The 21544-nt window shown below is 49.2% G+C and overlaps 1 protein-coding gene across 2 annotated transcripts; it reads right to left on the reverse strand.

The window, feature by feature from the left end:
- Positions 1-1199: 1199 nt before the first annotated feature.
- On the reverse strand, positions 1200-21035 carry LOC6596746 (glutamate receptor ionotropic, NMDA 2B). 2 transcript variants are annotated; one of them, XM_026990204.1, is made up of 10 exons: positions 20649-21035; positions 8644-9415; positions 7927-8077; positions 7037-7630; positions 6641-6930; positions 6408-6560; positions 6195-6346; positions 5607-6114; positions 5391-5492; positions 1200-1248 (listed from the first exon to the last, which is right to left on the reverse strand). In XM_026990204.1, exons 1-10 carry the CDS (start codon positions 20674-20676, stop codon positions 1206-1208), a joined length of 2793 nt encoding a protein of 930 aa, XP_026846005.1. In that variant the 5' UTR covers positions 20677-21035; the 3' UTR covers positions 1200-1205. The 2 variants fall into 2 exon arrangements, with proteins under 2 accessions (XP_026846005.1, XP_002021929.2); XM_002021893.2 differs by having other exon boundaries at positions 1206-1248; positions 5388-5492.
- Between the last annotated feature and the right edge of the window lie 509 nt (positions 21036-21544).

Consider the following 21544-nt stretch of genomic DNA (forward strand, 5'->3'; position numbering starts at 1 on the left):
TTATCTCCTAGTGAGACTCGAACCTCTTTTACATTTTATTTTATTTGTATTCTCCTTCTCTTTGTGGCAGCGGCACCTAAGCAAAATCAGTAAAAATATATATGTATGTATGTATATATTTAACTATACATATGTATGTTTTTATGGTATATTGGTTGGATTTCTTCCTGTGTATATGCATATGCATATGTATATGTACGTGTACATGCAATAACATTTATATCGTCGTAATAATAGCAAGGTAAATATACATATAAATATTTTAAGGTGTATATAGTATTATGCTGGGGCTGCACCTGGGGCTGTACCGCCCATCTCTTCTGTATGCATACCTACATACATATGTATATATGTATATATATAGACATAATTAGCTATACGCCTAGTTGAGTATAAATATTAATTATAAAAAAAAAAATGAATAAAACCAACAACCGAAAACAACAATCACAAACAATTAAACGAATTACATAGAAAATTTCTTCACGTGTAGGTCACATCTGACTCTCGCTCATTGCTCTCTCTACTCTCTGCCTGCTCTCTTTCTCTCATTGTTAACATTTCACAAGTTCAATCGCCCAAAAAGTAACGGCTGACTTCGCCCTTTCTTCGTTTCTCTTCGTTTCATTTCTCTTCTTTTCTGTTCTCTGCGCTTTCTATTTTCTTCTCTTCTTGTTCTCTTTCCTGGAGCGCCGCTCTCTCTTTATTAAAACTTATTTGTATGAAGTGCTGCTGCTTTAACTGTTAGTTTAATGTTTAGTTAGTTTTTGGCTTTACTTTTTACAATCTTTGAATTTTTGGCTTGGCTTTTATTTTGTGCAACTTTGGCTTGTGTGAGGCGCTTCGGGTTTTCTTTTTCTTTTTCGTTCAATTTCTTTGTCTTTCTCTTTCTCGTGCTCATTTTATTTGGTTATTCCTCCGATATTCTTTAACTTTTAAAAAGCTTTCAGTTTACATATTATTTGAAACATTGATTTTGATTAGGCAGGGGCACCCGCCCTCCAAGCGCCGGTTGGCCGGGGGCGCTGTGAGGCGAATGTTCTCGAGTAACTGTAAAAAAACTTGTGGCTACGTATGGTGTGTTTGTGTGCGTGCTTATTGGAACGCATTGGAAAACGCACTCTGGAAACAGGTCTAGCTGCAGTCCCCCAGTGCAGCCTTAATTCCAGCTGCGATCTGTCCGCCTCTCCTCTGGCTGGAACGCTTCAGAGCACCGTCTCCATCTCGGCGATCTCCGTCTTGTACGACCTTCGGGATCCATGGCAAATGGGACACACGAGAAAGTTAGTGGGGTATTCGGGGTGATGCTAATGGATAATGGTTAATACGAAGCATGCATGCTAAATAGAAATGGTGCACTTAAAGGATTGGGGAGGGAGGTGTCGGTGGTGCAGGACATGCGTTCCGGGACAGGCAGGACTATGCTAATTAGCCTGCCAACCAATAAAAACAAAAAAATGTGACAAATAGTAATCAGACTCTCATTGTTATGGCCGTTTTTATGCTTCCCCCAGTTCCAGTCACAGTTCGACAAACAATAGGGGAATGTGTGTCAAGGCAGACGCCTCTCTCCCTCTCTCCCTCTCTTTCTGCCATCCCTCTCCATGAGACAGGAGGGAGAGCACGATGGGGTTGTATGTACATACATATGTGTGTGTGTATGTATATATACAGATCGAAATGAAATGGAATGAGAATGGGTGTAGGAAGACCAGCAATAGGTGTACTTTGGGGACAGGGCCACATTGGAAGTCCAGGATCTAAAGCATCATCAATCAATCAGCGTCCAATTGGGGGCGGAGCTCTCAAGGGTTCGCATGTAAATAAATTAGTGCCAAAAAGTAAATGCGAAAAGCGAATCATCCAAATGGGGGTTTTCACGAGGAATGGGACCATGGGTAACCGAAACCCTTAGAGCGCTAGAGATGGGCGGGTGACACGATCAGCCCCATCCAAGGGCTGTCCAACTCTTTCCACCTCATCTCCATGGTAAAAAAAAGGGACCACATGTTGCCTGACTTTTTGGGTTGAACTTTTTGAAGTGTTTTCCATGTTTTCCCCGGCGAACGAGCCACTGACGGGACGAGATGAGATGAATGGGAAACTCATACCAATACCCCTACCCGTACCCGTACCCGTACCTTTACTCGTATTTTGTTTTAAAATTTGAGGCGAATTTTCCCTCGCTTTTCCGCGCGAACTTAATTTGCGCAATTTGCTGGAAAGTTGGTTCTCTCTGGCCTCCCTCCCCCTAAGAAGCGTAGGGACGGACAACATAAAAGCCAAAAAGTCAAGGGGCCAAAAGTCAACTCGGGAAACCTGAGCTGAAAGCAGATTCCAGCAGCATCCATAATGATGAGCATGCATGGGGTGCACCCAAGAAAGGTGCTTGCCAAGAGGCAGAGCCTGAGGAGGAGCCGTTGGGGGCAGCCTGAGATTCCTCGATACGAATTGGTCGCATCTGGAATGGGATAGCACAGGCACAGGGGCCTCCTCCATCGACGCTTTGTTTGGCCAACAACAAAAGCCGACATAAATAACTTTCCATTCCATTCGCAGCGGTGGATAAATCTTTGGAACGCCATAACGCACACACAACGGTGGGGCATGGGGCATGGGGCTTGGAGCTTGGGGCACGGGACACGGGACATGACGCACAATGCACGACTGCCGCAACCGCAGAGAATGGCACATATTTATGTACGTATGTACCTCCACTCCCTCTCCCTCTCCCACTCCAACTACCTCTTCCATCCGCATCCGGATCTTAACCAGACACGGACAAACACGGACATAAAGACTCGGACTCTTGGTTAGCAAAGCTCTCGGACTGTTTACATGCCTGTAATTAATGCAAATGTCGGACTGTACGGGTGCTGGTGCGGGTCCGTGCGTCCGTGTGAATCCTAAACATGCATGTACCACAGGACAATGCAACCAGAACTGGCAACTGACACAAGCGGGGAGTCGGGGAAGTCAGGACGTCTCTACCAGCCAGGGCAGGACTATCTGATCTTGGTACCGCATGGCCACCATGGAGACTGTCAGAGCTTCGTTTTCGAAATGCATAACATCAGCTTCAGTTTTTTGCAAATTACAAATACAAATTAATATAAATTTTGAGGAAATTTTTCAGTGAGCAGAATTGTTGATTTGCAAAATGCTTGCATTCCGAGATCTATACATTCAAAACATATGTAAATAAAGAGAAATGTGGACTTCTACGGTTTAGACGGTTTAAACGACTTCAAAAATATACGGCAATTGTTGCCAGTCGAATCGGATTGGCAATTGTTGCCAGCCGAATCGGATTGGCAATTGTTGCCAGAGAACGAAGCTGCAAATAATAGAAGAGAGTTTTTGAACCCGACATTCTACGACTGAATGTTGGATCTCCGGTTATTTTACTTCGAAATTTGAGCCCTGCACGGCTGTGCGATGGCATGTGATTGGCGCTTAATTATTATCGAAGCCACCATTTTGCATGGCAAATGCAGAGGCGAAAATATTTCCAATATTTCCAAAAGTCCTGCCAATTGAATTCAAACGTGTTCAATTTCCTATTGTATTAGCATTAAAAATGGAAAACCATAAGTCACAAGACCAAACGATTTCCTGTCCGCTCTCGGCTTGGATTTGGAAACTGCTCGATTTCACATGGACATTAATAGCAAAGAAATGCAATTATTACTGTGCAGCAACCCATACGACTCTTAAGTAGACAAATCGACTTGTTCCTACCATCTTGAACTGCATTTTTATCAAAGCAAATCGAGTTGTTTGGAATTATTGCTAGAGTTCTAGCAGTTCTAGCAGCTTCCTGGCTTAAATGTTTTAAACTACAAAAACCACTGGCCTATAGTGCTGCCAATAATTAAGTTAGCTTTCATCTGGCGATACACCTTGTTTAATGGCTGTCGGGAGGGATATGGACATGCCGGCCAGAATCCAAAAAGGGTAATTAACTTGTGTTTTATCTGTTGTTGCCAGGCAAATGCCATAGATACTCGTATCCTCTCGGGCGCCTGGCCCTGCCGGGGCCAGTAACTAAATAATCACAATGTGTGGTTGAGGATAAAGCTGCTGTCCGATGCCCCGTGCTCGGTGCCCGGTGCTCGGTGCTCGGTGCCTGATGCCTGTGGCTGCCTTGGGCTGCGGCCCATAAACACCCTAATTCCATTCAAAAGAACAGGGTAGGATGAGGGGTCTGAGCCGGGGTATAGAGGGCAAAAAGTAATATTCGCACTGCGGTTGGGGGCTGGCGGGCTATACGAGTATATGTCACCGGAAGTGGGTCGGGCGGGTGAAAGGTGCAACCCATACACGCCATACGAGTACGAGTGTGAGTACGAGTACGAGTACGAGCACGAAGACGAGTACGAGTATGTGCATTGTGGCTGGGGTTTTAGCCAGGAATGGACGAGTAAATGATTGACTCACTGACTGACACAGTGACAGACTGACTGAATGACCGACCGAACGTTAGGTTGGGGGTACCAAATACATATACTTGTACGGGTTGTGGCCACCGGCCACCGGCCACTGGCCACTGATGAGCTCCTGATTCTGATGGAGATGGAAATGTTGATGCAAATTCAGGCTGAACTGCCCTGCCCAGGCCACTTCCCTGATCTGTTAATTGGGGGAATGACAGTGGACTAGAGCCAACGAAGGAAATGTGCCGTATGAAGGGTCGTAAAACGTTTCCACATCCTTCTCCAAAAGCCCAGCCGTACATTCAACCCCATTGTGAATGATATGCAAATGGAAGGAGCCACACACACACACACACACACTCTTCTCACACACATGGACATACGTATAGAAAATAGAAGGAGAGAACTAACCAAATGAATGACAACAGGAACTGTCGGAAATTGTGCTATAACTAAAGACTATAACCAGTGAGGTGCTCTTGTTCCCGTTCTCGTTCTCCTTCTCATTCTCGCTCCCGTCCCCAGGTCTGTGTGTTCGCCTGTTGGTCGACATCGAATCAGGAACCGAGATAAAGTAATTTAATAAAGTCATTTCCATATATTTATATTAGAAGCAGCAACCAGAGAAAAGCAGCCCCCGGGGTGTGGATGCGGAAGCGGATGCGGGTAGTGGGTGCTGGGTGCTGGATGCTGGACTGTGGGTTGGGAGCTGTGTGTAGCAGCTGCCAGACATCATTAGCGGAGTCCCATTCCCATTCCCAGTACTACAGAAAGAACAAAAACACCGGACTGGACCGGACAGGAATGTTATCTTAAGCAATTGCTTAATTTAATTACGACAGCGAAGAGGAGGACTAACTGAAGGTGCAGATGCGTGCAGGATGGGATGGGGAAGGACCTAGAGGTCCAGTCCGCCTGGTAGTAAGGGGCGCATGCACAAAGAAAACTTACCACCTGTATAGATCTTGGGCGCTGGCAGCCAAACTAAGGTTTCCCAGCAGCGGCGGTCGCTCCTTCAGATGATGATGGTTCAGCAGATCCGATGACGAAGCCAGCCTGTAATCAGAAGCGAAAAAGGATAGATGGCAAAACAGATGAATAGATCTTGAATTCTGGTATATGGGAGATGGGGTAATTGGGTAATCGGTGGAAAGGGATTGCGAGACTCACCTCAGCTGCGGCGCCTTGATGCCGTGCTTGTCCATAACCTTCTCCAGCTGGCGCACTCGCAGCCGTGACATGTCCAGCTCGTGCTTGACCTTCCACAAGTGCGTGTCGCAGATGGGATCATTGCAGCGATGCTTCTTGAGGATCTCGGTGGCCTCGAAGACGGCGCCCCGAAAGGTCAGCGACTTGCCCATGGAGAGCGAGATGAGGGCACAGCAGTGGCCCCCATCCTTCTTGGCTAGCCGCGTTCGTATGTACTTGAAGTAGACATGCTCGAGCAGCAGGAGCAGCGCGGCCAGCAGAATGCCGGCCATCAGAAGCAGAAAAGCGGACAAGAACTGCTCCAGGGCCAGCGGATCCGAGGACTTATGCTCCTGCTTGCCCGGTCTACACGTGCCCGTCATCCAGTAGCGTCTCAGCCGCTCCAGGTCCCCGTTTGCCCGGAACTCGAGCAGCCGCTTGTTAAACATCTGCACGTACTTGGAGTTGCGGCTAAATGCCAGGCCGTACCCTACGGACATGGGATCGAAATCAAGATGGAGAGAGGGATGCACAAAGGAATGCCTGACGCCTTGATGTCCTGATGCTTACCCGTCATGGCATACCAGCTGCCGACGGTCATCAGGCGGCAGTCCTCGTCCTGGGCCACCAGATAGTCGAGCACCGTCCCATCATAGATGAAAGAGTCCAGGTTGCCATTGAGCACGGCAGCCACGCCATCGGCCACGCTCGTTTTATTATAGCTAATAGTAAGCGGAAGAGTTGAGAGTTGATTGAGATCTAGGATTGGTAGCTGGGACTCACTTCTTCATGTAGAGATGCATATTCCCAAAATACTTGTGGATGGTCGAGTCCGTGTGGCTGTAGGGTATCGTGCCGAACTTGAACGAGGGCTTGTGCGAGGTCGGATGCACCAGGCGGCTGTCGTTGAGGCCGCTAAACTCGTGGAACTCTTCCCTGGAGAGCCAGATCAGGGGAAAGATCAGTGATCTCGATCGTTGGAGGAGCAGTGGAGTCGTAGAATCGAAGTGTCTTACCTGGTTATCATGAAGGCTGCAAGGTTGGCAGTGTATATGGCAAGAAAGACCACAGCGAAGAGGGCCCACACGTTGGTCATGAAGCGAGAGGTGAAGCCGCGCGGTGAGTCCACATGGACAGCCGCTTGGAAGAGTACGGCCCAGACGAGCCAGTACGTGCGGAACAGGGAGAAGCGGTAAGGGGTTACGTTGGTGTTCTGCAGATAGAGCTTCATGTCGTAGCCGCTGGGCGAGAGCCACTCGAACAGGAAGATCATGAAGGTGGCTGCCTGGATGGCCACGATACCCACCTGATCACACAGACGCCAGAGTATGAGGGAAAAGGGAAAAAGGAAAAAGAAACGACTTACCGGACTGTGACTGGGAGATAGAGATTGAGAGAGATCTGAGACTTACCAGCATCCACGAGGCCGTATCGAAGGGCTCAAGGAAGGCCGTGGGCGATATAATGCCCGTCCGCTTGGCCACCACAATGGCGATGCCCGTCTCCATGAATGGCTCACTGAAGTCAACAACCGCCTCACGTTCCGTGTTGATCATGAGCGAGGTGAGGACCATGTCCGTCTTGCGGTTGACCAGATCGGCGATCAGCCCGTTCCATTTTCCATTCTCAAGTGTACCCCATTTACCATCTTCGACCCGCACCAGCTCGTAGGTGAAGCCCAGCTCTTCCGCAAATTTCTCGAGCAGATCGATGCAGAAGCCGCTGCAGCATTGGTAAAAGGACTCGTTGCGGTGTGCCTGGCCCACGTCGATATCGGCGGCCATCTCGTGGTCTGCCGCCACACGGCAGAGCACACCGCGGTCCATCAGGCACTTGCCACTCACTGGATCCGCGGGCGACAGATTGATATAGGGTGCCTCTTCGAGGAATGTTATCTTTAAATGGAACTTCTCGGGCACGCCTTGGGGCGGTGCGTGCGAGTTACCTGGCCACGCGATGTCGCGTATGTCCAGCTTCTGTGTCTCCCACGACTTCCACACTCCAATCTGCGCGCCATTCCATAATCCATAATTCCAATATCCATGCCGAGTGGAGTGCCGAGGAGTCGATCGTGGAGTGGTGGATGTGGAGGTTGAGGTTGAGGTTGAGGTGGCATGGCAGGATCAGCATGTGTACAAAGCGGTGCAAATAGGTGATCGAAGATCGAATTGATCAGGTAATCAGGTGTTCAGGTGGCGTTGGGGAATCGGAGTGGAGTGGAGCAAGTGATCAAGTAAGGAGAGTGAGTCAAAAGGTGAAAGTAAAAAGTGAGAGCAAAGCATGCGAAGAAAGCGCCACTTACCTCCTCCCAAACGAGATTCTTATTATTGGCACTGGGCCGCAGATTCATGATCTTCAGCTCGGCAGACTTCAAGTCCCCATCCGCCGTGAACTCAATGTTCGGCTTATTCAGATCCCCCTCAATGGAGACGTTGCGCAAGTACTTAAAGAAGCTATGGAAGATATGGCGATAAGTCCCGTGAAATAAGGAACCTAATGGATGCGACTCCTTCCAACTCTCAGACATCCTGTGTCTTTAGTATTCATTCTGACAGACGGACATTCCTACTAGGGCTGTTCAACGCAGGGACCGAACAAATCATCCACTTTGAATAGCCGCACAACATTTAAATGTTTGCACGATACAAAAATTAGGTTGTAGACCGGGATGAGTAGATCTACTAAGAATTCACAATAAGCCCCCAATAATCTTTTTAAAATTCAATCCGCGGGCTGGTGACTTCGTGTACTTTTATAATTTTCAGTCGTCATTTGCAGTGCCGATATCAAAAACAAATAATCGGGGGCAAAGAGAATTGTGTGACCTTTCGTATGATGAATTTTTAAATAAGATATTGAGCTTTTATTACAATTTTCAAGTATGAGGGAGATATCCTCCAAATATCGTCCAACTCATCGAGGCTTAAACCTTATTTTTTTCTCGTGCAAAGTACGTACAAAACGTTAAAATACTAATTGTTTAACAGCTCTAACTGATAGATATTTTGTGATTCCTTACATTTCGCCATTATCCCAGCGGCCGCGTCCCTCGTCCTCACAGGACAGGGACTGTGTGGTGAGGCGACGATCCCGATTGGCCGGATCCGTGAGATAGGCCTCGACCCCATAGCTATAGATCTTGATGGCATTGGAGATCTCGTTCATTAGGGCCGCACTGGAGGTGTCAAAGTGAACGCCCAGCATGCCAACCGGAAACTGGGAGTGGGCATCCTTCTTTTCGATCACTGACTGGCTAACAACCCACACGTAATTCTCGCCGGTGAGCTTCATCTCCTCGGCGGCACGCAGGATGGTGATGGCCTCCGTCTGTGTGGCATAGAGGAGCATAACGCGTGCCTCGCTGTTAACCAGCTCCATGAGATCACTGGTCCGCGTGACCACAATCGAATTGAGGATCGTGAATTTGAAGTGGTCCTGCATCTCGGCCACACGCTCGCGCACCGCCTGTACAAAGTCATCGTGGCCGGCTATTTGTGAGGTGACCACTGAGAACTGATGCCACTTGTAGCGCTCCAGGATGCTCAGCATGGCTGCGCTCTGGTGCTCGATGCTCGGTGCCAGCTGCAGCTGCAGTGTCGACTGCGAGGCCCGGCGCTCCAGGCCCGAATTATCCGCGTTCCATGAGATCACCGGTATCCCCAGATATCCAGCCAGCTGCAGAAAGTACTGGGCCGAGGCGGTGCTGTGGCCGAACTGCTCGTTGTTCATCATGTACAGGATGGCTGAGACGTTCACCCGAAGGAATTCCTTGCACAGGGTGCTCAGAATAGCTGTGTGGTAGAGGAGACGAGAGAGAAAAGTGGGGTTAGCCATCGGTCCATTTGCATTCCTGACCCATAAAACAAACTCCCGCCCACCCTTGGCATTTTATCACACTTCAGACTGGAGACTGCCGCTCGTTCCAATTCCAATCTCAATCGGAGTTCGTGCGTGTCTTGTGTACAGATGTGTGGCAATTAATTGCAGATTAGCCACCTACTAGCCACAGGAGCCGGAGGCAGAAGGCAGGAGGCAGGACGCAGGAGGCAGGAGGCCTCCGAAGCAGAGCGTTTTGTTGGGTTACCAAGTGTCGTTAGGGGAGGGGTTCAAGGGGGAGATGTGGAACAGAAAAGCCGCAGCTTGTTGACTGATATTGGTTAGTGGATTCTTTTCAGTCTGCACCCATGAAAGGCCGCAGCCACAGAGAGGCAGCTACCTCGCTAATTGACCTACTTAAAGGTGTTGTGGCGGTGGCATGTAGGCAGGTGGCATGTACCGTCAGGGTTGTCAGCGGCCTCGTTTCGCCTGTCATTTTTGAGAGTTTCTTCTGGGGAGATGCCACACCAGACCACAGCCGCCCGCCACGTGGTAATTAATTCACATGCAATTTCAATTGAAAAGATTGCGAAACAAGAATCAGGGCCACGGGGGGAGTGGGGAGTGGGGTATCGATTTCATTGTTTAGCCATGACCAGAGACAATTTCGGAAGTTTTTCCCGGGCTGGAAGTTTTGGAAGAAGACACTCGAAGATGAGAGCGACAAAATTGACAAGACATTGGCCAAGTTCTTGAGAACGTGAGAGGCTTCGATGACATCATCTAAAATCCCTACCGCGCCCCATCCTCCATGGGGGGTAAGAGGGGGTGGGGAAATTGTCAGTCGTCTGTCAATGCTTTGGCAGAATGTGAAATCTCATCAAAAAGTTTAATTAACTTTTTCATCACTTTACTTCTGCTCTCTGCATTCCAGATTCCAGAGATGGCGGAGAGAGCCGGCGGGTCTGCCGGTCTGCTAATTTTCTACCCTGCTACCCGCTAGCAGTGGACTCTGCAGTATCCACCATCCATGCATTCAATTACCATTTCCACACCGGACCGAGTACGGGTACGGGTACGGGACAGATGGATATCTGTTCCCATGGATACGTATGGAAGCAACGATGGATAGATGGAAAGATACACAGATGGCATAGCAGGATGACTAGATGGATAGGCCCATGGCCCCCACATCCAACCGCAGTCGGGGATGATGGATAGATGGGTGGATAGATGGATGGATAGATGTATAGATGGATGGATGGTTGATTTGTTGGGCAACTGCTCCCGCCAGCTGTTAGGGACAGAGGGGTGTAAAGGGCAGAGGGATTGTGCGGACCTTTGTTCGCATTTAATCGACAATATAAATTCACTTAACAGAATTATGTCTTGCGCTGGATGCCAGCGACTTCGAAAATTTAATTTCCACACTTTGATGCGAACATTTTTGAATCCTGAGTGCGTCCCCGTCCGTCCATTACGATTTTAATTGCGTGCATTAAACACCCTGTAATTGCATTACCGAAGTGGAGCTCCTCTCTCTGTCCGTCTGTCTGTCTCTCTGTCTCTCTGTCTGTTCTTTCTGTGTGTTTTTGTAGCATACTTATTGGGGCAGAAGGAATCGCTCTGCCCTGCGCCCTGTCCTCTGCCGCTCAGAGCTGGAATCACGCTCCCTCTTCAGATTAACCACGCCTTACAACGTTGCCCATAACGTCACGCCCATAACGTAACGTAACGCAACGCAGCGTAGGGCCGCCCGGGCGGGAGGGACACAATTGCCACTGCGGGTCGTCCACCGTCCCCTTTTGAAGTGGGTCCTCCATCACCATCACCCTCTCACACACAACACCCCTCTACATCCACATCCACCCCACGGACTCCTCCACTCCGGAAGTGTTGGTCCCAAGAAGTCGAAAATTGCGCTGCCACAAAGGAGATTTTCCCGTTGAGAGGGAGCAGGGAAGCAGGGAAGCAACAGCCAGAGCGGGCTTCCTTTTTGTAATGTGCAAATTGAATTTTGACACAGCGCTGCCTCAATTTGACTGCCGCAGGAGCACGCCCCAACCACCAGCCGCACCCGGGCTTGGAGTGGAGCAGTGGGACAGTGGGACAGTGGGAGAGCGAGGCACGGGGTTGTTATTGTTGTGGCAGCGCCCAGCCAAGAGCAGGAGTCAGCTGACAGCTGTCAGCTGTGACTGGGCTTTGGCTTTGAGTCTCTTCGCATTCGTCCTCGCTTGACGTCGTCCCTGACAGCATCACAGGCGTTGGCAGGCGGTGTGGGTGTGGGTGTGGGTGTGGCTGTGTCTGTGGGTGGTGTGTGCACGGGCAAGTCTGTCAACTTATTATAACATCCATTAATTTCATTTAAGCATCATTCAATTGCCTTCGTTTTTATCGCAAGTTATCACGAGTTGCCAACAATGCAAGTGATAGAGTGCAAAAGAGGATCCAGAGCAGATGGAGCGGTGAAGCGGTGAGGCGGCGGAGTGTGTGTGTGTGTGTGTGTGTGTGTGTGCGTGTGGTGCCTTGCCCCTCTTCTGCCTCTGTGTGCCTTCTTATTCTTGGAAAACTTTTTACATTACGTTCGAGGCAGGCAAGTGGAAATAGCGCCGACAGGCATGGAGACCCCTCTCTCCCTGCCTGCCTTTGGTGCTTTTCCCCTTCATAAATCTTTCAGGGGCGCTCTTTGTGCCCTCGAAAGTGTATCTAATGCATACACGACTTCTCTGTAGACCCCGCTCCTCCACTGCCGCCGCTCCACTGCACGGCCATATCTTGTCACATACGCGTACGCGTGGAACGACGTGCGGTGCCAGAGTGTGCCCAAAGTGGCATAAAGCACAATTAGGATAAGGATAGCTCTCTGCTACTCCCTACTCCATCGCTCTTGGATTCGATAATGCAAAAATACGCTCGGATTCGATTTGCTAATGCGGGAACAGGGGGCGTTGCGCGTCTGTGACTGTAACTGGGACAGCACTGGGATTAGGGAGCTAAGTGCTAGGAGTGGGAGTTGGAGTGGCAGCAGTACCCGCATCGCCATCGATGCCAAAAGATTGTCTTGCCTGCTAAGCCAGTCCCCAGTGCGCCTCATGCTATCGCTCCGAACGAGTTTAACATCTCGTGCACACAATTAAACATTGCAATGATAATTCCGGTTGGCTAAGCAGGCTCCAGAGGGTGGGTAGACATGAAAGAGTTGGTAGATTTACTGCTTCCCCTTTGTACCCCGTACTACACCCTACACCGTACACCATACACATAAAATTAGGTATGTGCAACATTGAAATAAAAATGATTAATTGATAAATTAAAATGAATTTTAATTTTTCTTTAATTTTTTCTCAACGTCCTATGACGTTTCCTAAGAAAACCATCAAAGCATCATTATATTTCAGTTTCCCATTTGCTTTCTCATAAATAATTCAAATGGATAGTTATTAATACAAAGGAATAATAACAATTTGTATCAGAATAACGAAGAAAATCCTTAAAACCTAAAATTCAAAAAAGGTTGGTGGATATGGTTAGATTTTCCTTTTCTGCTGTGCTGCAATTACTAGTGGATCATTCTTTCGGTCCCCCGATTAAAACATTTATGAAAATACCAAATATGTTTTTTCAGACCCACTACGTGTTCCTCTTCGTATTCCTCGTCCCAGTTGTCCGAAATTCTTTTGTAATATTCACTTTTTCGAAATTTCTATGCTGCGAAATTTGCCTGCACCGAAATTCCCTTCCCAACTTTCGTGCATTATGAATTCCTGCCTCTGAGCTGAGCTTTGTGTGCGTATCACCCTAAGCTTCACCCACGCAAATGACACACACCACACACACACACACACACACACACAGAGAGCTGACATGGGCGTGGCATGCCAATAAAAAGAAATACCATGTAAAATATGGAAAAACAACAGCAACAGAAACAGCAACAGAACAAAACTAAACTTGTGGCTGCTGGCTGGCTGGCTGGATGGCTGGATGGCTGGTTGACAGGGAACTTGGCGCATATTTTATAACTTGACGTCACACGAGTTGGCACCCATGCCACCCACAGAAGCACCCATACACCCATGCACCCTTACACTAGCATACACACACACACACACACACTCACACAAACACGCATAAGCAGAGATAGAGCGCCAAAAATCCGCATGACGGCAATGACAACAGAGAGAGAGAGAGAAATAGAGCGAAAGAGGAGAAAGATGGACAGAGGAGGAGGGTAAATGAAAGAAGACAGAGCATTCTCCTCTGTCTGTGGACAGCGGGAGGGTGTAAATGAGAGGCGGCCAAGGAGCAAAGGAGGAGACAACGATAAGGAAACGACGACAGCGGGAAGTCCCCTCGAAAAACATCTTATCGAATATCAAAGTGTTGCCAGATGATTTTTCGCTTTTCATGGCGCTCTTGTCAGATGAGTTTTACACGTGAAATATTTAACAGTCAGGCACACAGACAGCCAGGCAGGCAGGCAGTGCACAGGGTTCCTCTGTGGAGACGTGGCAGACATGTGTGTGGCATGCACTTAGGTATACGGGAACTATGCTGAGTCACGACTTAGCCGAGATACTTCTGCCCCAACGCCCCAGATAGGAGATAGGAGAAGATGCCGATGCCAGATGCCAGATGCCGGATGCCTTCCTATCCTTATGGCTTTCCGTCTTTGCTGGCGTTTGCCGTTCCCTGCAACAGACTGGAGCGTTCCTTTTCCCTCCTTTCTGGCGTTGTCAAAATTCCGCTGTTGTTGTTAGCATCGAATTAAAACTGATTCATTCGAGCAGTGGACCGCTGGCTCCTAGGTCCTGGATTCAAGCGTGTCACAGCAGTCCCGTCAAGTTACTACTGCAGCAGCTGCTGACAAGGCTGTCTTTTGGCAGGGGAGTCTTCGGCTGGGGCGTGGCTGGGGCAACAACTTTTTGGTGCAAAGTGATGCGGAAAAGTAGTTCCAGTCCTAGTCCCAGTTCCACTTCGCTTCACCTTACTTCCTCGGGTTACAGAGAGAGTGAAAAGCGTGCGACTCGAGCCCGAGATAACCTGAGAGCCTTGAGGAGGAGCCCCTAGGACATGCCCCCAAACGTTCCATGAAAGCAGTGTTGGTACCTCAGCACCGCACCGCACCGCACCGCATCGCACCACAACAAAGCACAGAACAGCCGCTTCTGAGGGAGCCGCAACCGCAACCACTTGGCCAGAGAGGGCCATTAGTCGTGGTTTCAGTTCGATTCAGTTTGGTTCCGCTTGAGGAAGGGGCTTCCATTTTCATCATTAGCATTTGAGCGTGTATAATCAAGCAGTTTAGTGTGTCCTGTCTGTGCCCGCAATCCTGTACAGCTCTTCGAGAGTCACCAGACCAGATAGAGCCACCGTCAACCCTGCTGGCTGTCAGCACCGTCACCGCAAGGCCTGGCCCGGCCCGGCCCGGCCCGGCCTGGCCTGCACTGGCCATGTATGCGATGTCAACAGACTTAAGCGCAGTTCATGGCTCGTAACCCGAAACCGAACCTACAGCCACACCCACACCCACACCCACTCTTACCCACACACACTTTTACCCACATACACATATACACAAGAGGCCGGTCGCCCAAGGAGGGACAATCCTGTGCTTCTTGTCCCATTCCCATCCCCATCCCCAGCGTCTGTCCGGCGGATCAACCGCAGTGCTCAGCCCGGGGCCAGCCTCTGTTCCAGTTGGTCTTTGTATGTGCGCGCGGAGGAGAACCAAGAGCAGTCCAAGTTCAGAGGCGTCCAGCAAGAAGGAGGTGGAACATAAGAAGAAGGAGCAGAAGAAGAAGTAGGGTGCGACTAGGCCCGAGGGTCAGTGTTGACCTGGCAGTGACTGGGGTTTCTCTTCTCTTCTCGGCTCCGTCTGCTCCTTCATCTTTGGGGCGCCAATTAGTTGGACTGGGGCCCCACCACCTCCCATTGTCCTGCTTGACTTCGCTTGGTCCCGGGTCCAGTCTCGGTTCGCCTTGGCCGGAGGCACTGTGGCCATTCGTTTTCGTTTCCCCCGCTCCAGAGGCCCACCCAATGCTGACCATTTGTTTGGGGCTTGTTTGGGTCCTCTGCGGGGTATGGGGACTGGAGATGGGGCTGCCTGCCAGAACAGGACACAATGTGAATGGATTGCCCTTGGCACTCACCGCATACGCATGTCGCGGAGGCTTCTAGGAGAGGGGAGGAGAGTCCTGTTTAGAGAGGATGGATCCTAGAATCAATTTACGGCCAACGCAGCTGTGGCCGAATATTTGCACGTTGCCAATAAATAGGGCCAGGGGTCCCGGAGCCTGACAAGTCAATCCCTTGGGGCTGTGCAATGGCCCCTCCGCCGCTTTAACAATTCAAGGGTCTCCTCGTCTTGATAGTGGAGACGAACACTCATAGAAATCCATCCACTTCCATATTCATTCGCTCGAGCACTCACTCCAGGAGAGGACCTTTTTATCAGGGATGCATTTTAATGGCATTAGAAGTGTCCGGCAAAGGGGGAAGAAAGCAGAGGGTCAGATGGCGGCAGGCATCCTGTCAGGCACCCAGGGCACAAGGCACCTGGCAGGTGTGCAAATCGCCCTCACTTAGCGACAGAAACATGCTTCAACAGCTTATTAATGGGTGGCCGTGGCCATGGCCTGCCCGTAGATCCCCCTCTGGCTATCGAGGCTCTCCTACCCGATAGACGATGGACGATGGACTGGAGGTGGACAGACCAGAGGTGCTAGGTGGCAGCAAGTGTAGACAAGATGTAAACAAGGTTAACAGCCTTCACGGCCATGTCGATGGCCCGATGCAGTCCTGCCGGAAGGTAATCGCGGGTACAATGGCTAATAATAACGGGCAGGTGAGGGGCAGGAGCAATACTTCCACCACTCAACCACTGCTTCCTCCCTCTTGAAAAGAGAGCAGTTCCGCTCGCGAGGATGACAAGAAAAATGACTTACGGGATAGTCCGCAGTTACCGGACTGTTGTCGGGGACAAAAGAGTGATATATGATACCGAGTATGTTGTGTTCTGTCTGTTCTGTTCCGTTCCGTTCAGTTTGATTCGGGGCAGGGTGGAATTTCCGCCAACTTAAAATGTCATTTGACAAAGTGAAACCAATCCCACTAGCCTCGAGAAAGGGGGAGCGATGACATGGATCGCAAGGACTTAGTTGGATCATTCAATCATTCCATTCATTGAGAATACAAAATGCCATTAATTGTCATGCCGAAAACGGCTGCAATGATATTACTCATACGCCTCGTTGCCTGTTCCAGAAAAAGTTCTCTAGCTCACTTCAAGGCGCACTTTATGTGTCGCTTTAAGACTCACTTAGCGGCTCACTTTCAAAAACACTTTCTGGGGATCAGAGACAAATAATCATAGCAATAAGCAGCAACAATTAAAGTATCAAATCCTTGAACTGTTCAATCAAATCAAAATATACTTGCCCCCATACATGTGAATAGCAATTAGGAGGCGTGACTGGAAGAGTGCATTGGCCAAAAATGCATTCAATTCTCGAGACGAAGCGCAGACGAACAAAGACCGCATCCAACCATTGGACCCACATGGGTGAGCAGATACGGATAAAGGACGAAAATACAGCTGAAACACGATGCCGTCTGTCTAGTAGAGCCCAGACAATGGGTGAAACTCACCAGCCAACCAGTGCCCAAAATGCTCCAATTATCCCATCAGTGATTCGGCTCTGGCGTTCGCTGCCTGGCTCACCCGATTGTTCTACAATTATTGCAAATTAGTCGGATGGACAGATTAAGTGGACAGTGAAGCGAGAAGCCAAATAGAGCTTAGACGACGTCCCTGGCACTTGTGCTTCTTCAGCCACAACATAGGAGAACAGTTTGGGGACTACGGAATACGGATTACGGATTGCGGATTACAGATGGATTACATTCTCATACAGGCAAAGTTTTCAAATAAAAATGTTTTTACGATTACGCGAAACTTTTCCCACATTTGAGCCGTAAGGAGGACCTCATAACTTTCAGATCTCCTCATTCACTAATCATAAATCATGAAGATAGATAACATAAAGATTCGGTCAAATGCCCACCATATTATTTTTTATTCAACCAATTGGCATATATTTTCATGAACTTTGCTCTGAAAACCTATTAAGTTAAAGTATTAACATAGGTTTTTTTTATATTTTTATAGTCCCTTATTATTGTATCCTAAAGAAAGAGATTCTTGACACAAGTTTTTTTCAACGTAACGCCAAAATGAAATTCCCATATATCTTGCGAATGGTCTCAAAAGGCTTGGAGTAAGTCAAAAAGAGAAGAAACCTTCAAAATTGTCAGTCTAAATTCGTAAATCCATGTTAAATACAATTTCCTAAAGTTCTAGAACATTCATTCATTCAGCTCTTAGCTCCTCAGCCTCTTAGCGGCAGTCGGGACTCATCCCATCAGTCGGGGAAAAGTCCCGATGGACCCATCTTCAACTCGTTCGCTACTGGGGCTCTTGGCCCTGTAAAGCAATTGTCCGTAATCTGGGGCTGGTTCCCTGGTCTCCTCCCACTCTTGGTCTGCTTGTTGTTGTTTTTGTTGTTGGCCGTTTTCCATCGCCGCAAATGAGCCAAACTCGATAATCAGGCCATCAAAGTTTATGGTTGGCACTAGGAAAGGCTGCCACACACACACACATATATATATATATATATATATATATATATATATACTCTCTATACTCCTTCTCATCGTCGGTAATCGTTTGTTGTGTCTGGAGGTTAAAGTAATACAATTTCATATGAAATTACTTTGACACAAAATCATCAACTTCAGGGGCAAGAATACGTCTCCGAACGAAGGAAGCTGCTGCTTGGGACACACTCATAGCAATCCAACCCACTCCACTCCACTCCTGTATCTACTCCTTCTTCTCTTGGCCAGAGATCCCATCTCGAGCTCGCCTCGATGACAATGAGGAACGCGTCGAACAAGTAGAATGACAACTTCAGCGACGGACAGAACAGAATGGGGCATAGAATCGAATTCAATTTCCATACGATTATTATAAAATTTGCGGGCAGAGACGAGCCACAAAACTTTGGTCAGGATATCGATGGGTCGATTGGTTGAATAGGTGGGTGATTGGTTGGTTGGATTGGATTGAATTGGACTGGTTCTGTTCAGTGGTAGGGAGGCGAGGGCTGGGCAAGAGCTGGGCAAGGGCAAGGCGGCCCTTGATTCGGTTGCCATGGAGGAGCCGTTCGAAGAGATGCAAGCAATCAAGCGGCAGCATTCAAGTATGGCAAAAGTTTTCCACCTAAAGACAGGGACAGGGGATGGGGGATGGGGGTTTTGGGTGGTGATAGAATGTTATGGGAGGGATGGGTGGCAGCGGGGACATACGTACTCGTAGGAGACGACGTAGGAGGCACAAATCATGGCAAACATCCACTCTACGCGCTTATTGTTCGACGTTTTGTGAGAAATAACAATCGAGCGAACATGACTGCTCCCCTCGTTTCCCCCTCGCATTCCCCTCCCGTCAGTGTCTATTTTTGTGTGAGAGCTATAGAAATCCATTATAAATTCCCAATAGACTAACACACTCGGATGGGTGGCAGTGGCAGTGGCAGTGGCAGAGGCACTGGCACTGGCACTGGCAGCGGCTGTGTGGATGGGGCAATCAGCAGACAGACTTTGTTTGTTATGTGTTGTAATTTGCGTACACACAGAGCTACAGGCATAGATTCGCATGCACATACACATGCAGATGCAGAATAACAGACACACATGCTCGAAGGTCCTGGCCCCCATAATAAACATTAAAACAGCATTGAAAATTCGTTTGGGTTTTTGTTTGCTCTCCTTTCCAGCGCTCACCCCCTCTTCACGCCCTCTCTGTCTCCTGTTTCTCTGTGTGTGTGTGTGTGTGGGTCTGTGTTGTTTGCTTTATCAATTTATCCAACAAAATTGTGGAAATGCAACATAAAATTTCAATATGCTCCTCCTCCTCCTCCTGGCAGCGCTCTGTGCCACAGACACGAGCAACATGCACATGACTGACCCGGGAGCAATCAGTCTTCGCTCTGCCGCTTGCCAGGCATTTTCCAGTGCCCCCTTCTCCTTCTCCCCTCCTTGGCAGCCCCTTTGGCTGGCTTTCCTCTTGGAAACGTTAAGTTTCCCCGGCTCTTTCCCCCCCCCCCACACTTTATAACTCTGCATATTTTTGTGGCACATTGCGAATGAGTGGGGGGAACGGGATCGAGAAGAGCGCCGAGTGGCAGTTGCATGTGGAGAATGCAATTTGTTGCCCAATGCAGGAATCATACTCGAAACTGAGGGGGGCAGCCCTGGCAGTGCGGCCGTGGGCGTGGCTTTTGAAATGCAATTTTGCACTTGGAAAACAGAATTCGGAATTCGAAGTTGATGCAATCAAATGGAGAGAGTAGTCGAGAGTGGGGTTCGTTTGCTTCACTGAATCGGGCATCGGGCATCGATGGGCAATCCTTTTTTCCAAATTTAGCAGCGGCACTGGCAACCCTGATAATTGGACATTTCATTTGTTCGAACTGAACGCTTTTAAACGGGAAATTGGGTAAAATTAAATGAATCGCAAAGAGCGGAGGTCCTGCTCTGCTCACATAGTGGGAACGTGCCCTGTCAACCCTGGCCAGCGGCTCTGGCCTGGACATTTAGTTATGCAACCCCCCATCCCCTTAGTCCGGTCATTCCTCCCGCATTTAAAACATTTCCATTTACATTTTTTCTGCCAGTCCTGCCCGCCCTTTGTGGCCCTTGACAACTCTGTTGTGAGCAGCACCAGCAACGGACCCCGGCAACCCTGGCAAGTTTTAATTGAAGTCTGGCCTGGACATTTATTTATGTCGCTGGCATCCTTCGCGCACTTCCACATCTTTCCTTTCCATTCCTTTCATTTATTTTTTTCGCAATTTTATTCGCTTTTCCATTGTGTGGCAGGCAGGACTGGCAGGCTGTTGGAGAGAATGCGCTGTGGGAATGAGGCAAGGCGAAGGTGCGGGTATTAAGCGCTTAAGTAGCTCAAAATTAACGGCCATTAAAAACCCCGCACGCAAATAAAACACGACCGCCGGCCAGGTGTCGTGACCAGCGGGGGTCAGCTAGGGGCATCCAATAAACAAATTTTCCCAGTTCCCCGGGATTAACAATAGCCCCGCGGGGCAAGAGCGGGGTATAACGGATCCCCATGGATCATGGACTCACCTGTCGGACTGGGCGTCAGGGACATCATGTCGAAGTGGATGTTCTTCTGCTCGAAGGAGTAGTCTTTGAGGAAGGTTAGCTTCGCGCCGCGCGTCTTGGTCAGCCCCGTGACGGCGTTGTTGATGCTCCTCAGGTACTCTCGCTTCCCGAAGTTTGTGTGGGGGGCGATGAGGCCGATGTTAAGCTGCTCCTTGTTGGCGGCCGCACTCTTGCTGAGGCTGCTGCCGCCATTCGTGAGACGTAATGCCTGCGCCGAAGGCGGCAAGGAGCAGCTGCAGGCCAGGACGACCAGGAGCAGGAGCTGGTGTAGGTGCAGGCTGTTCCATGGAGGGGTTCGTCTATTGCTATTGTGCTTGCTATTGCTATTGCTGTTGCTGTTACTGTTGCTGTTGCTGTTTATGTTGCTGTTGCTGGCAGTGTTGCTGATGTTTTTGCTGGTAATTCGCTGATCCATCTGGCACGGACTCTGACTCGGGGGAGTCCATCTCCCGCTGGATTCTGCAGGCGACTTTGATTTCAGCTTGACGCGGCTCTGACCTGCATGCGCCACCGCGGGCGCCATTCGTTCAACCATTCGAGGAGGACCTAGGACCTTCCTCTCCGTCCGTGGACTGTCGACTGGAACTCGTGCGCCTCTCCTCCGGATCTCTCTCTAATTCATTTGGTATGCTACTATTCCCCTTTGAGTGGCCTTATCAATTACGTTGATTACTTGTATTGGCGTTTGTCTTTTTGCATTCGCTGATGGATGGATTAGAGTGGGTTCGAAAACAGTTAGTTTTCGTTTTTCCGCTGCAGCTGTTCTTTTCCTTTTCCTTCTCCGTCTCCTTCGCCTTTTAATTCTCTTTTTCCCCGTTCCTTCAGCGCCCCCAAGGAGTTATTGTGATGGCTGCTGC

This window comes from Drosophila persimilis, unplaced genomic scaffold (assembly GCF_003286085.1).
Source record: "Drosophila persimilis strain 14011-0111.01,24,50 unplaced genomic scaffold, DperRS2 tig00000520-arrow-pilon, whole genome shotgun sequence".
In the NCBI taxonomy this organism is placed as follows: domain Eukaryota; kingdom Metazoa; phylum Arthropoda; class Insecta; order Diptera; family Drosophilidae; genus Drosophila; species Drosophila persimilis.

Coding starts and splice junctions, on each gene's coding strand:
- LOC6596746 (XM_002021893.2), bottom strand. CDS start 20,676: ATGATGTCCCTGACGCCCAGTCCGACAG. Junction 6,561..6,640: donor GCAGCCTTCATGATAACCAG/GTAAGACACTTC, acceptor CTGGCTCTCCAG/GGAAGAGTTCCACGAGTTTA. Junction 1,249..5,387: donor GCCCAAGATCTATACAGGTG/GTAAGTTTTCTT, acceptor TGGATCCCGAAG/GTCGTACAAGACGGAGATCG.